The following is a 16490-nucleotide window of genomic DNA, read 5'->3' as shown; positions in this document are numbered from 1 at the left end:
ATATTATTGCAGAAATAAACCTAAAACTCCTTAGTTATTTGTATTTTCTAAGATTAAAGTTCTCAGTAAATTTACCTAAGCTCATTTGACCTTAGAAACATACTTATTCCTCCCTTAAAAACCTGAAACACCTCCCCACTTCCCAAAACTAAACTGGGGCAGAAGTACAGTGAACACATTAAAAGAAAAGCTCACTCAGCAATACATTTACAAAATAGTAGTTATGCAGGTGGAATAATAGGAACAATTTAACTATCACAATTTGAATTAGCAATAACAAAAAAACATGCAAAAGGAAAAAAAAATACTTTGTTAGTTCTGATTTTCTGGGTGAATTTTACATAGTCATTTCTGGATATATTGAGCCGCTGAATTCCTAATTTGCATCTCTGCCATAAGAACATTATCATGTCCACCACAATTTCTTTATCAGGCTGAACATTCTGAAAATAAAAATGAGAAAGTAAATTGTCAAGAATAATAAGATACATAGATGAGATTTAATGTGTTGAAATCCTAACCCTCAATGTAATCTCATCGGGAGGTGGCTTAGGAAGTAATGAGGCATAAGGGGGAAGCCCTCATGAATTCGAGGTCACAGGGAGAAGACAGCCATCTATGAACCAGGAGGTGAGTCCTCACCAGACACCAAGTCTGCCGGTGCCTTAATCTTGAATTTCTCAGCCTCCAAAATTGTAGAAAATAAATGTTTGTTGTTTAAGCTGTCTAGTCTATGGCATTTTTTGTTATAGCAGCCTGAACAGACTAAGACATATACCAAATCATTTCATTCTCACAGCAATCTCATTATTCCCACTTTACTATCATCCCCACTTTTCAGATGAGCAAACTGAAGCAAAGAAGATTAATTGTACTTCCCAAGATGAAATGAATAGAAAGTAGCAGAGCTGGGATTCAAACCCATACAGTCTAGTTCCAGAGACCTCAGTCTTAACGAATGTGCTAGGCCAGTGGTCAGCAAACTGCGGCTCGCGAGCCACATGCGGCTCTTTGGCCCCTTGAGTGTGGCTCTTCCACAAAATACCACGGCCTGGGTGAGTCTATTTTGAAGAAGTGGTGTTAGAAGAAGTTTAAGTTTAAAAAATTTGGCTCTCAAAAGAAATTTCAATCGTTGTACTGTTGATATTTGGCTCTGTTGACTAATGAGTTTGCCGACCACTGCTAGGCTATTTCTGTCTCTCTAAAAAGAAGTCTCAAACATTTTTAGGTAAGTACAGAAACAAAATTTGAGATGTTTATATATATCTTTCTTTTTTAAATTCCTATATTATAATAATAAAAAATGGGGGATGGTTAACTAGTAAGAGGAGAGAGAATGGGAGGTGGGAAAAGATATAGACCAGGTAAAAGAGACATGAAGAAATTAAACAAAATATCACATACTTATTATATCTGAACTAGAAAGATAACGAGTTTATGATTAAAACACAAAACTGAGCTCCTTTGGGGAAGCTCTAAGATTAATCTGTATATGTATCACCTTAGTACAGTGCTGGGAACATAACAGGGATAAGTAAGTGTTTATTGAATTGAACTGAACTGAACTAAAATGGGCATAATTTTTCAAAAAGCAGACAAATAAAATTCCTTGTTCTTTTCAGCCTTGTTCAAAACTTTTGGGCTTAGTTCTCTCACTATAATCTTTATATTTACTTCCAAATATCTTTCTTTCAAAAATTAAATAACCTGTTGCAGGTTATAACCTAATCTAATAAACCCAGAAGAAATAGAAAATACTATAGCAATAGATCATCTCAAGTCCCTAGCTGTTTCACTTACCTGAACAGAAGTTAATAAAATTCTCTATAATTGTGGTTTTCAAACCTTTTTATAACAGTAAAAGCAAATTTTCCAAATAAAATTCCATCAGCAGCATCTCAACTAATTAAAACAGGCCATGATATTACTACCCAAATCTGGGCTCCTGAGGAACCTCAGAGAAGGCCTGGAGATCCTGGAATTCAGAGTTAAAACCAGTATTGTACTATTTTTATTTAAACATTCCTGCCGAAACCGGTTTGGCTCAGTGGATAGAGCGTCGGCCTGCGGACTGAAAGGTCCCGGGTTCGATTCCGGTCAAGGGCATGTACCTTGGTTGCGGGCACATCCTCAGTGGGAGGTGTGCAGGAGGCAGCTGATCGATGTTTCTCTCTCATCGATGTTTCTAGCTCTCTATCCCTCTCCCTTCCTCTCTGTGAAATATCAATAAAATATATTTTAAAAAAAAAAACCAAAAAACATTCCTACCCACGAATAGGTCATTTCTAAACACTGGCCATGGTGTGCAAAGTGATTCCAGATGATAACTAGGCTTTGTACTCAGAGACTGAAAAGCAGTGTGTCACCTAGAACATAAACTCTTCATTAAAAACACTAATTTCCTTCATTATTAGAAACTAGAGGCCTGGTACATGAAATCTGTGCACTGGGGAGGGGGCGTTCCTCAACCCAGCCTGCGCCCTCTCGCAGTCCTGGCCCTCAGGGGATGTCCGACTGCTGCGGAGGTGGGAGAGGCTCCCGCCATTGCCACTGCATTCGCCAGCTGTGAGCCCAGCTTCTGGCTGAGCAGCGCTCCCCCTGTGGGAGCGCACTGACCACCAGGGGGCAGCTCCTGTGTTGAGCGTCTGCCCCTGGTGGTCAGTGCGCATCATAGCAACCGGTCCTTCTGCTGTTCAGTCGATTTGCATATTAGCCTTTTATTATATAGGATTATATAGGATATAGGCAACCTAAAAATTTCCCTAAGAAGAAACAGATTGACATCCAAAATGATGACTATAATAAAAAGAGACTTAAAATTATGTCAGTATAAAAATATCTTATAAAGATTAAAAATATATAGAATTTTGGAAAGGTTCAATTCCTGTGAGATTTAACTCTCACTTTACATTAGATATAATAGCCTCCTTTGATACTATTAAAAATTACCCAAATAGCTATTTCACCTGGGAAGAGTTGCAGACACAGGAATACAAGGCTGCTGCTAAACAGAAAATATCTTCTGAATATCCATAATTCTTCATATAAGTATCTCAATTCATAAGTAAAGGAAAATAAAACAAAAATCAATTACAAAATTTCAAATAGAAAAAGCACAGAAACATAGAAATTCTACAAAAGTTTTACAACTGATATCTGGGCAAATACTATGTCAAAAAGACACTTCAGATGCTTCTATATGAAAACTAACCAAACTGGGCTGTTATTCGATTAAAACTGACTGTTATCATCATCATCATCATCATCATCATCATCATCATCATGAATCTACAATCTGTATGGTGACTATGGAAGTAAAGAAGCTTGTAATCTTAAAACATATATGAAATATGGCAATTGAAATAAAAATAACAAAAATATCTATTCAGAAACCACTGGGAAAAAAGTGTACCATTACTTGGTACAAATTATTTACCACAACTGAGCAGCCATACAATGCCTTAAGAACATGATAAACCATAAAAATCAGATTAAATAATTCTCATTGGTCTAAAAAATAGAGGCTGCAGATTTTCAATTATATAAACAATAACTTTTATTGCTGGAAAACTCTGCATGTATATTTCCCTTACCAAATAAATGGCTTTTGCTTTACTGCCCTGCTGGTCTCTCACCTACCAACCAAGGCAATTGCTAAGTAGAACCTCCATCTGCTACTCAAAACCCACCACTCAGAATAAAATCCACCATCCTTACAAGGCCTAGGATGCTGCAAGATCTGGCACCCAGCTATGCCTCCGACCTCATCTCCTCACATTCTCAAATTCCACAGCCACCACCAGTGCACTCCAGACATACCTACCTCCCTGCAATTCCTTCAACAACAAGCACACTCTCAGGACCTTTGTACCTCCTACTCCCTCTGCCTTGAACATGCTCTCACCTCACTCTTAAAGTGCATGTTTTATCAGATAAAATTATCTTAATTTTCAAAAAGGCAAATAAATACTCACCAGGCAAAGCATTTTTTTTAACATAAAAGGCTGCCTGTCCTTCTTTGTAGTTTTCCAAAGGGAAGACCAAACCTTTGTTCTTCTTTATATTGACTAGAGGTTCCATTGCAAAAAGAAGAGTTAACTCCTTCTCTGCTTTTTTTGACTCTGGGTCATCCAATGTCTAAGTGAAGTATACCCCCCCCCACACACACACGGTAATTAGCAATTCAATGTCATCTTAACAATATAAAAACAAATGAATGATTTTGCACATATTACCTGGAGAAAATCAATAAGCTGTGCAGCTGCTGATTCAAATAAACTCCATTCCTCATAGTTAAAAGCTAATTTTGTAAATTTCACAGCAGCATCCATAGAAATAATATTTTTTCTTTCTATAATAAGTTGCAGAAGGGAAGTTTTTGGAAAACCAAGCATTCCATCCATAGCAGTATTTGACACTAGGAAAGGGAAGAGAGAGGTTGGAATGTCATTCATACAAGTAAGTATTTACTAAATATTAAATATCAAACACTGTCAGGCACTAGGGAGACAATGGAAAAAACACACAATCCAAGCCTTCACAGAGCTTACACTCTATGGGGTAGAGGGGGGCAAGAAATCATTCAGGGTGCTGTGGGGACAAATTGAAAGGGCATCAAACACAAGGATTAAGGTATGAGAGTGGTGAGGGAAGGCTACTCATGGAATGTCAAATATAGAGAATTAGTGAAGTTAATGAGTCAAATAGGCAACTAGATACTACAGACTGAAAGTTCGGGAAAGAGATTTAAAATAGGAATATAACTTGTACAGTCATCATGATTATCCACAGTAAATGTCAGGATCAGTAATGGACGATGGACAGCTACCTAGGACATAACAGTAAAGAACACCAACATGAAAGAGAAGAGAGGCAGCAAAGAAGGTTTAGAGAGAAAGGACTGGTCAACTACAACAAATACTGAAGGGGAAAATGCACTGAAAGGTGACCCTTTGCACTGAGCAATAAGGTTGTCATGGCATTCTCAGTAGAGTGCTGGGGACAGAAGACTGCTTATATACAAGTAGGGAGAAAAAATTAGGGACAGTGAAAATAGACAATTCCTCCAATAAATCTGACCATAACAGGAGGAAGAAATATGGGGAAGAAGTTGAAAGGGGACATGAGGAACTATTTGGAAAGATTAGGTTTAAAGACCTAAAGAGGAAGAGAAGAAACATCCCTTGCATTTTAATAAGAGGCAGTGGGAAGGATGGGTGCAGATAAAGGCAAATTTTCATGTTTAGGTGAGGGAGGTCAAAGGAATTGTCATCTGAGATCTTGTATTTTCCTTGTGAAATGAGCCAAACTGTGGCACAGAGGCTCCCTGCCCTAACATGGGCATGTGCACACAAGTACACACACACACACACACACACACACACACACACACACACATCCTAAGCTCACTTACAAGTACACAAACTAAGGTTGGGGCCTTAGCTTTCACCCCTCCTTCCAGGTGGATATTATCGCCAAATCAGTTGGTGTTCCAAAGCAACAGAAGCTAAGCTCATAAGCAAAGAAAATTAAAAGTACAAATGCCTTTAAACAAAGACCACAGATAACAGCATCCTTTACCAGAGCAAGCATAAGAATGGAACAGAGTGAACAACTTAAGGAAATAAAGAGAATATTAGGAACTTGAAGCAACAATAAACTGCTGTAAAAGAGAACTGAATGGATACTTGCTATAAACTATATTATTGAAACAAAGTCTTCAATAGATGGATGGAATAGAACAGTGAGAATCAAAGAACAAATTAGAACAGTGACATAGAAAATAAGATTGAGAAATCTTCTCAGAAGGCCAAGTAAAGGAATAAAGAGATGAAAATAATAAAATAAATAAGTATGGAAAGGGAATGTGTTAACATTTGTCTATTAGGACCTTGGAGAATTAAGAAAGGTAAACATAATGAAAGGAATGAAGAAGTAACATGAAAAATTAAAGATGTAAGAGATCAAAGTACCTCCTGAATACTAACACCACCCCTAGACCCAGTATAATGAAATGTAAGAACATAATAGAAAAGAGAAAAATGCAAAGCCACATCTATAAAATAACACGATTTACTGGTAAACACACAGACTTCTCAACTCCATATGCAAGACTAAGGAGAAATACCTTTAGGTTTTTAAAAGAAACAAACTTTTAAGCAAAATATCATACTTGGCAAAACTATTTCAAAGTTCTCAGAGTTTGTATTTGAGCAAAAATAAATTAATTTATAAAGAAGCAGATGACTGGATTAAAAAAAACTATGGTACATTTACACAATGGAATACCACACAGCTGTAAAAAAGAAGCAACTCTTGCCCCGCCAGCATAGCTCAATGGTTGAGCATCAACCTATTAACTATGAAGTCATAGTTCAATTCCTGGTCAGGGCACATGCCCAGATTATAGGCTTCATCCCCAGTGTGGGGTGTGCAGGAGACAGCCAATCAATGATTCTCTCTCATTGTTGATGTTTCTAACTCTCTCTCTCTCTCCATGCCCCCCCCCCATTCCTCTCTGAAATAAATAAAAATTACACACGCACGCACACACACACACACACACACACACAGGAACTCTTAACACTTTGCAACAGCATGGATGGACCTGGAGAGTATTATGCTAAGTGAAATTAGCCAATCAGAGAAAGGCAAATTCCATATGATCTCATTAATATGTGGAATCTAATGAACAAAATAAACTGACAACAAAATGGAACCAAACTATGGATACATGGAACGGGCTGATGGACGGTGCCCAAGGGAAGGGAAGGAAGGGTGACTGGATAAAGAAGTTGAAGGTATTAGCTAAAGAACATATATGCCAGTGGTTCTCAACCTTTCTAATGCCACAACCCTTTAATACAGTTCCTCATGTTGTGGTGACCCCCAACCATAAAATTATTTTCGTTGCTACTTCATAACTGTAATTTTGCTACTGTTATGAATTGTAATGTAAATATCTGTCTTTTCCAATGGTCTTAGGCAACCCTGCTAGTGGTTCTCAACCTGTCGCCTAAGACCATCGGAAAACACAAATATTTACATTACGATTCATAACAGTAGCAAAATTACAGTTATGAAGTAGCAACAAAAATAATTTTATGGCTGGGGGTCACCACAACATGAGGAACTATATTAAAGGGTTGCGGCATTAGAAAGGTTGAGAACCACTGATATTTGCATATCCCATGGACACAGACAATAGTGTGGTGAAGGCCAAAAGATGGGGGGGCAAGGGTAGTTGAAGGTGGGCAAAGGTGGCAGGGGGGGATGGGTAAAGTCTGCAATAATGTCAACATTTAAATTTTTTAATTAAAAAAATTAATTAACAAAGAATAGTTTGGATGGCAAATTATATCATCACCCAAACTATTACCATCAAAGGCATTGGGGGAAAAAAGCAGCAGTCAAAAAGGGGAAGTAAGGATGAGGAGAAAACCTTAATATATTTGCTCTAACCAAACTGTGCCACACCAGCCAGGGCAAATGCTATTACCACTTTCCTATCCAGTGTAATAAATCAAGAAATATAAGAAAAATAAATAAAAATCTTAAGAATGAGAAAGAAATATAATTGACATTATTGACAGAATGATTGTATATGTAAAAAATCTAAAAGAAAATCTACTAAGTTATTGGAACTACCCATTGAGTTTAACAAGTTTACTGAATTCAAATCAATAAAAATTGGATATGAACTGATGTGTGAACTACCACACCAAAAACTTCTCTTACTCCTGTTCTACAATAAAATATTATCTTAACAACTTATTTACTTATTAAAAGTTCTCTTCCTGCTATAAACAGTTCTGAGACAACATCTCGAATTTCTACTTCATCTGTAACAACAGGTCCAGTTTGCAGTGTTCGCCTATTTGAATCAGAAAGAGCTTCCAAGACAGCCAGAAACCGGGATGCAGTGCTATCAAACATCTCATCCAACAACCGTTCTGTGACAGTACGTGGCCATGGCAACTGCAATTAAAAAAAATACAGCCCATTTTTAAAAAGTTCTATAATGTCTGATATTATTAGGGAAAGATAAGTAAAATATGCTTAATTAATGATAAAAGGAGAGTGGTTGGCCTATCAATGAGATGGCTGCTTTTATGATTTTCATCTTTTGAGGTGTTACTCCAGACTCCATTAAGGTTTATGTCATGTTGCCATTACATCAAAGACTTTGCTATTTCTTTATATGTTTGCATTTCCAAGCAGCATAAAATGGCCCTGTATTACTATCTTTTTATTAGGGCAACGTCAATCTCCATATGCTTTGTGGTACCTTAACTAGAGCCTTTAGGAACTGATATTCAAACTTTGGTTGCCTAAGAATCTCTCAGAAGTGCTTTTAGATTCACAGACCACATCTCAAGGTTCAGGGGGCCTGTGTGGGACATTTTTAATAAGCACTGCTGGAAGCTAATTCCAGCATGTCATAAAAATGCAAGAAGTCCTCAAAAGGTTGAAGGGATTCTATATTCAGCAGGGCTGAATCATATTGTTGCCTGCTGGAATAGCTGAAAGCATTTCCCCAAACCTGAAAAAGATGCATATATTATTGTCTGTTGCCAGACAGCTGAGGGCATTTCAATCTACATGTTATTACCTGCTGCTGGCCAAACAACTGAGCAGTCAAGTGCAGTTACCCCAACCTGACAATGCCTACTGTATAGCAAACCTTAACCTTTGATATGTATATCTGCTTTGCCTTAGGGCAATTTGTGTTAATAAAGAGCTGGGGGTCCAGAGATTCAGAGAACTTGGTTACTGAAGCTAGGTCTCCTCTGGCTCCCCCATGTATTCCAAATTTATATTTCATGTCTAGTCTCTTTATTAATTTACTCACAGCCCTTCTTCAGATTCCTGAACCCTTCTAGATGCTGAGAAACACCCCGACAAAGCACTGCAGGAAAATCTGATGCAGGGTCCTCAAACCCAAATTTGAAACAATATTTCATAGTATAAATAACTGGTCTTATGTTAGTTAACTCTAAAGAAGAGATGGCCAGCTGTGTACTAATAAGCTAGTGACTGTGTGAGCCCTGTGCAAATTCCCAGCCACTCTGCTTTGTATCAGCCCAGGATGATTTCACCTCTTGCAGATGGCTTGCCTCCACGCTGTATCCTTTCTGACAAATTACCTGTTCTCTGTATTTAGATTACTAGGAAATAAGAAAAGCAGCTCTAGTTGGTTTTCCTAGAATCCATGTCAAGTTAGAACATACTGTCATTTCCCCCATGATTCCTTTGTTACTTTCCTCTTCTTGGGGCAAAATCGGAAAGACAGAAAAAAAAAAGCAGATTACAGTGAACTTGTTTTTTTTAATATCAGAGGAAAATTAGCAAAAAGAATAGAATTTTATAAGAGCAATATATGAATACCAAGTAAAGAATTTTAAAATATAAATATTTAGAAGTTCTGCCCAGCAGGTGTGACTCAGTGGTTGAGGGTCAACCCATGAACCAAGAGTCACGGGTTTGATTCCCAGTCAGGGCATATGCCTGGGTTGCAGGCTCAATCCCCAGTAAGGAATGTGCGGGAGGCAGCCGATCGAAGTTCGCCTTCATCAGTATTTCTAGCTCTCTTTCCCTCTCTCTTCCTCTATCTCTAAAATTCAATAAACACATACTTTAAAAAAAAAGATCTATAAAAAAGATTTAAAGTCAAAGTAATAAAAAATGTACTGTCAAGCATGACAAGCAAAATATTATCTAAAAAAAACAATGAGCTCATTCAAATATATTTTAAAAATTAAAATAGGAAGATAAGATTATCTTACAAAGACTGAAAGATAATTCACCAAAAAAAGAAAACAAGGAGTAAACACAAATATAAGGAAAAGGTAAATCTGAAAAATAAAATTTTAAAAACCATTTTATAAAACTGAATTATAAAAAAAGTGATAATATCAAAATGATAATAGCTTGTGGCAAAATTGGTACATGCAGGTTGTCACCTGGAGAACTCCTTTTTAGAAATTAATTTGGCAATATATATCAAGAAAGTCACAGTTCGATTCCTAGTCATGGCACATGCCCGGATTGCAGGCTTGATCCTCAGTAGGGGGTATGCAGGAGGCAGCAGAACAATGATTCTCTCTCATTATCAATGTTCTTATCCCTCTCTCCCTTGCCCTTCCTCTCTCTGAAATCAATTTTTTTAAAGCAAATAAATAAGTAAATAAAGGCAACAGCTAATATGTCCTGAGGACCTACTATGTGCCAGGAACATTCTAAGGGCTTTATCTGTATCTCATTCAATCACTACCATTATTTCCTCCATAATACTTATGACGAACTACAATTATTTTATTTATTATGTAATTTCTCCACAAGAACGTAACCTCTATCTATCTTATTTACACAGCAGGTACTTTAAAACATATTTATTGAATGAATCACCAAAAAGTCAACCATTAGGAGTCTGAATTTGTAGTCCTTTAAAAGAATCCTTTGAAAGACAAAATGATTTACTGTGAGTTATTAACTGACTTACAAACTCAAAACTGTTTTATAAAATAAATGTAATGCATATTGCGATTACTTTATTTTATAGGAAACACAATACCATTATTTTGTACACATAAAGCAGGACATTATGCAAACTATGTTAAGGTAATATGCTATGACTTTATAAAAAAGGTTATGTTGACTATTCTCTGTAAAAAGTACCCATTAAACAATTATATTTTTTTCCTAAAAAGATATACCACCAGAACTTTCCATATAATAATTATCTTAAAGGAAACCAGGAATAAATGATTTTAATGTAATGTTATCTAGAATTTTAAACATTTTTCTTTGAAAATATATTTTATTTTTATACCAGGATGATTATAAATTGAGACCTAATGATATGCTAATTAATAACAATCTTGCAGCTTTGAATACTTAAATTTGGTTTGCTCAGAGGAAAAAAAAATTCTATTGAGAAAAAAGAATTGTCCCCTGCTCTCTTACAAACACCATAGCATTACTACTTAACAATACCAGATGCAGGCAGTTCAGCAGCTCATCTGTGAAATTATCTATCATTTGGTAAGTTATCTACCACCTCCCCTCCAAATATACATCACTGGTTGGTAAGGGATATTATTTTAAAAGGCAATATGAAATGTACTTCTGGGCTCAGTCATCAATATATCATGGTCAAGTAGCAATAGACAGCTACAATGTCCAAATAAAATCTGGATTTAAATATTAATTTATTTAAAATTTTTAAAAAGGGAGAATCACTCCTAAATGTTACAAAAAGAAATGACTTAAGAGAACAGCAGTCACTGCAGTAGTGAGAAATTACTGGATTAGAGACCTGGGTCCTGGTCCCAGTGCTGTCAGCAGCGGCCTCGTGACCTTGAGCCAGTAATTTACATACTTTGGGACTTATTTCCCCATCTGTAATAGACAGGGATTGAACCACATGCCTCCTAGAATCCCTTCCAGACCCTGAGATTCTACCACTCTTCTGTCAGAAACTGCTCATCGTCTTCCTCGTTCCCACCATTTTCATCCCTACAAAGAAACTCGGAGAGAATTTATGACCACCAAAACAGTCAGGGAAGGCTTCAAATAAATACAGAACTGGCCTTAAGGAATACTGAAATGCCAAAAGGCAAAGGGGAAGACAGTGGGAGAAGGAAAAAGGCAGGAGGGAGAAAAGGCAGAGGACCCCACAGGCATAACTAAGCACTTAGCACTGTTTGCCAAATACGCTTGTGGCTGGAAGGGGCCCTGTGACAAGGTTTGATATGTGAAAAGCAGCAACTGCTGTCAATTACATGCTGGGCATTACTGCCTGAGTGAGGTCCTCCAAAGCTCTCTTATATCCCCTCCGACAGGAAAACCAGCCATTTTCTAAATGAGGATGGCTCCTCAATCTGGCCCTGAGCAGCAGTCCCGAGCAGCCCCTGATAACTACAACTTGCTTGCAGTGGGAAATAAAGGCTTGTGATAAGCCTCTAAGACATGGGGGTTGTTTGTTGCTACACTATAACCTAGTTCCTAAACACTCCCAAAGGTGAAACTGAAGTGGATGAGAAGAGATGCTTCCACCTTCTCTCCAACCTCCAAGCCTTCTAAGCTGACACGAGCAGTCCAAGACAAAGGCTTCTGTGGAACCACTCCGAGGCCTGTGAGTCTGAACCTCTCCCAGGATCTTCTTCAGCCTCTTGACCTTTAAAGTCACAAAACTGGGACTGTGTGAAGGTACAAAAGCTTTGAGAAAGAGATGAAGTGACATTGTGCCCAAACTGGGAAGGCATTCTTCTCTTTATTTGCCATTGGTGCAGAAAAAACTAGTAACATGCAGGGCTTAAGATACAGAGGTATGTAACACAAATACACCACAAAGAGAGTCTGAGAAAGAAAAGACATTCTTACTTACAGTTTGTACTTCCTTTAGGTTAACTCTTATCTTTGGTCTAAAGAAACTTTTGTTTTTTCTTCTAGACTCAAATACTGCTCTTTTGAAGATCATCACTGCCATCTGCCTCAAAGAAAAGAATTATATGTGAAGTAACAGTGGGATGCAACTACTCATATAAAGTATCTCATCAACTACAGAGTGCAGTACATTTCTTTTATTTCGTGAAATTTTGATACCTTTATGGTGGCCTCCCTATAACATCTCCTGGATGCTTCTGGTGGTTGTGAGGAGCCCATTAATTCCAGTTGCCTTAATTCATCAATTTTAGCTAAAGCACGTCGAGCAAATGCCTATATGCAATTAAAATAAATTTAATTCACAATAAATAAGAGAGTAGTGATTAAAAAATATCAAGACATTTGATTAAAATGTATCAAATATATGTTTCATTCTCTCATATATTGGACTTAGCTGGTGAATTAAACTCTAGGCTATACTAACTCTCTATAACACAGTAGCTATCCAGTCTATCATTTCTTATAAGCACTACTAAATTATGTAGATCTAAAGTTAATAAACTGTCAGATATGCTCACTTTATGAAATAATAAATTTTAAAAATAAGGAAAGTAAAATTCTGATACAGGTATTTTCAGTACCTTCCTAATACAAAATAATTTTGAATGTAAAAAAAAAAAAACTAAATAAGGAAGGAGGCGATTGCATACAAGAATACAATGAGTAAGGAAAGATATCAGAAATCTTATTCAGAAGAGCAGCAAAAAAGGTGGAATTGAATAGAGAATAAAAGAGAGAGAAGAAAGAAGAGCAAAGAGATAACAGAAAGGAGAAGCCAAGCAAATTCCTGCAAATTAAGCCTGGGACTTTTGGCTTTGCTTCATTTCAATTTGGGGGGTTTTGTTTGTTTGTGTCTGTTTCATTCTTGCCGGACTTCTAAAGAAGAAAATGCTGCCTACGTTGTATTCTAAAATATTGAAATCTTCTAAATTAAAAAGTAGCATACCTCTCCATGAATAGCAGCTTGGCAGTCATAGTAGCACTGGCAGACCGCAGTGTAAAGAGTAACTCTCCATGTTAAGTACCTGACAGACAGGAGTGGGACCGAGGACTCCATACACATACTGGCCCACAGGAGATACTCTAAGGCCTTAGAAAAAAAGGGTATAATTGAATAAATTTTCATTTTAAGCCAATAATTGTGATTTTTATTTGATCTAATCAAATTATAAGTTCTGAAACAAGTTGCTACTGAATACTCAAACCAAAAATAATGAGTCAAGAAAACACAAGCATTTAAAAAGTAAAAGAATAATTTAAAGAAAGCAAAACCTCAAGTTAACCATCTTAGAATGTCCTCCTTCTTAGCTCCTAAAGTCCTATGAACTCAGCTCACTTTTATTAATATACGTCAAGTGTCAACAATAGTACAGGAACTAACTCCAACAATAAAATTTTTATTAGCTGGCCTGGAACCAATGTATTATTTTGAAAATAAACTGGTATAGCAGGATAGGGAAAATGAAAAAGGCTTACAGTCTGGGGCCTGTGATACTTAGTAGGAACAGTTGAAGATTAGAATCAAACAGACCTGGGGTTCAGGCCCAAATTTATCACCTAGTAGCTGTGTCGTTTTACCTCTCCAGACCTCAACTTTCTCATCTTTAAAATGGGTATTTTGGCACATCACCACAGTTCTGTTATGGAAGAGACAATATACATGGCATGCTAGGATGGTATTTGGCACACTCCATAAATGACACCTATTTCCAGTATAATTATTCCCAAGGTATAATGTGAAATAAAATTATGGGGAAAGGCTCATCATTGTTGTCTGTCTGTCTGTAGAAATATATGAAGGAATCTATTGTGCTATTGTACCTGAGTGACTTTTTACCCACAAATTATTTTTTAACATGTCCTTCCCATAAACCCTATAGTGGGAAACACTATATGACTACATGTATTCTGCAGTTAACTTTTTCAGTCTTTTTCCTTTCCTCAAAAATATTCTAGCCCCAGCTGGTTCGCCTCAGTGGATAGAGTGTCAGCCTGCAGACTGAAGGGTCCTGGGTTCAATTCCAGCCAAGGGCACATACCTGGGTTGCAGGCTCAATCCCCAGTAGGAGGCGTGCAGGAAGCAGCTGATCAATGAGTCTCTCATCATTGATGTTTCTCTCTCTCTCCCTCTCCCTTCCTCTCTGAAATCAATAAAATAAATAAATAAAAATATTCCAAAAGCTCAAAGAATAATTAGATTATATAGCCTTTCATTTGATTGAATACAAAAAGAAATTTGGTCTGTACTTCACATATTGTTATAAAAAATATTACTGGGATGAAAATAAGAATCTGGAGCCAAATATCTCAGAATATTAAATTCTAATTATATCCATGGGAATATCAGCCTTAACCAAGCAGGTCCTCATACATCTTCCTGGACTATTGGATACACCCTCACTTGTCTCCCTGGTCTCACCATCCCCCTTCTTATAAGCCCCTTCCTTATACATCCTCCTTACCTCCACCATAGTTATCTTTTCAATATGCAAACTGGGCTGTGTCACTCTCATGCTTAAAACACTTCAACTGTTCTCTGTTGAGTATATGATAAAGTACAGGCCTTTTTACAGGGCATGCAAAGACAATTCCTGCCTTCCTCCACACCCCATTACTCTTGACCTTGCATCATATACTTAAAGCTGGTCCAAAATGCTTTCCATTCCACAAACACACCTCAATGATCCAAATACATGTGTCTTTGCTCACTCTGTTCTCTTCTTCACCTGCCCTATAAGGCTGAAACTCTACCTGCACTACTAGCAATGTTACCTTGGGCAATTCACTTACACTCCATGTGCCTCAGGTTCCTCATCCATATTGGAATAACAGTAATTAGGGTTGTTTGAATATCTAATAAATTATACACTAAATGCTTAGAACATAGTAAATGTAAGTGCTAGCTTTGGTAATGACAATGAAGATAGATGAGGAGGAAGGGGAACAGGAGAAGCTGGAGAAACAGGTTGGAACAGAAGCAAAAGGAAGAGGAAAGGAAATTAATTCACTTGTATTAATTTTAAAAATTGATGAGACTAAAGTAGGACTGTTCTCTTCATAGAAAAAAAAACTTTGGATAGTCGAATTAAATTTTTAAAATAAAGTGTTCTTATTTTAAAAGCCTAAATACATATTATCAAAAAATTAAAAGAAATAATAAAATTAAAAAGGAAATTTGAAACTATTTTAAATGCTTACATCACAACCAGGGAGATCCAAATTGAAACAATGAAATCCCATTTGTTTTTCATACATCAGATATCGAAGGTTGAAGAGACTGTTAATGTCGTGTTGGTAAAAGCATGGGCCAAAACACGTTGGTGGAAGAGGTATTGTTGTTTTGGCAATGTTTCTATATTAAAAAGTTTAAGATGCCAAAAATAAAATAAAAATGAAGAAGCCCAGCTGGCGTGGTTCAGTGGTTGAGTGTTGATCTATGAACCAGGAGGTCATGGTTGGATTCCAGTCAGGGCACATACCTGGGTTATGGGTTTGATCCCCAGTGTGGGGTGTGCACGAGGCAGCCAATCAATGAATCTCTCTCATTACTGATGTTTCTATCTCCCTCTCCCCGTCCCTTCCTCTCTGAAATCAATTTTAAAACACTTTTTTAAAGAAGAAGAATGAAGAGGAGGAGGGGGAGGGGGAGGGGGAGTGGGAGGGGGAGAGGGAGGAGGAAAAAGGAAGAAGAAAAACCAAATCCCAGGAAGAGCATGGTTCAGGTGCAGTACACACACCATTAATCAGTTCAGCCACAGGATGGCACTGCAGCATCATTTATATCAGCCTTTGAGGGCAACAACACAGCATTTCAAAGGTGGATTTGAAGTTTATGTAATGGAATGTGGAATGATTTGACAATTATTGTTCAAGCCAAAAACTTTATAAATGAAACATAAATCAACATTTTCTTAGAATTAATAGATTCTACTATATTCTTTAATGCTTGCTGAGTATTATACTACAGTTTTAAATGCCTTAGAAGAAATTACGGATTATACCATAAATGAAAGCAAAGTTGTAATATATATCTTTGGGGGGAA

At 37.0% G+C, this 16490-nt stretch overlaps 1 protein-coding gene across 1 annotated transcript in view; it reads right to left on the bottom strand.

The window, feature by feature from the left end:
- Positions 1 to 16490, bottom strand: part of CFAP54 (cilia and flagella associated protein 54) — a gene marked incomplete at both ends in the record, with an annotated part of 264389 nt that overhangs the window by 222461 nt on the left and 25438 nt on the right. The window contains 8 exon segments of the mRNA XM_080660197.1: positions 309 to 443; positions 2967 to 3052; positions 3975 to 4137; positions 4236 to 4417; positions 7779 to 7977; positions 12389 to 12490; positions 12607 to 12720; positions 13394 to 13537. Of these exon segments, the coding sequence (XP_080516323.1) occupies positions 309 to 443; positions 2967 to 3052; positions 3975 to 4137; positions 4236 to 4417; positions 7779 to 7977; positions 12389 to 12490; positions 12607 to 12720; positions 13394 to 13537 (1125 nt within the window).

This window comes from Plecotus auritus (assembly GCF_963455305.1).
Source record: "Plecotus auritus genome assembly, chromosome: 3".
Classification (NCBI taxonomy): Eukaryota; Metazoa; Chordata; class Mammalia; order Chiroptera; family Vespertilionidae; genus Plecotus; species Plecotus auritus.
This window is presented reverse-complemented; position numbering and strand designations above follow the sequence as displayed.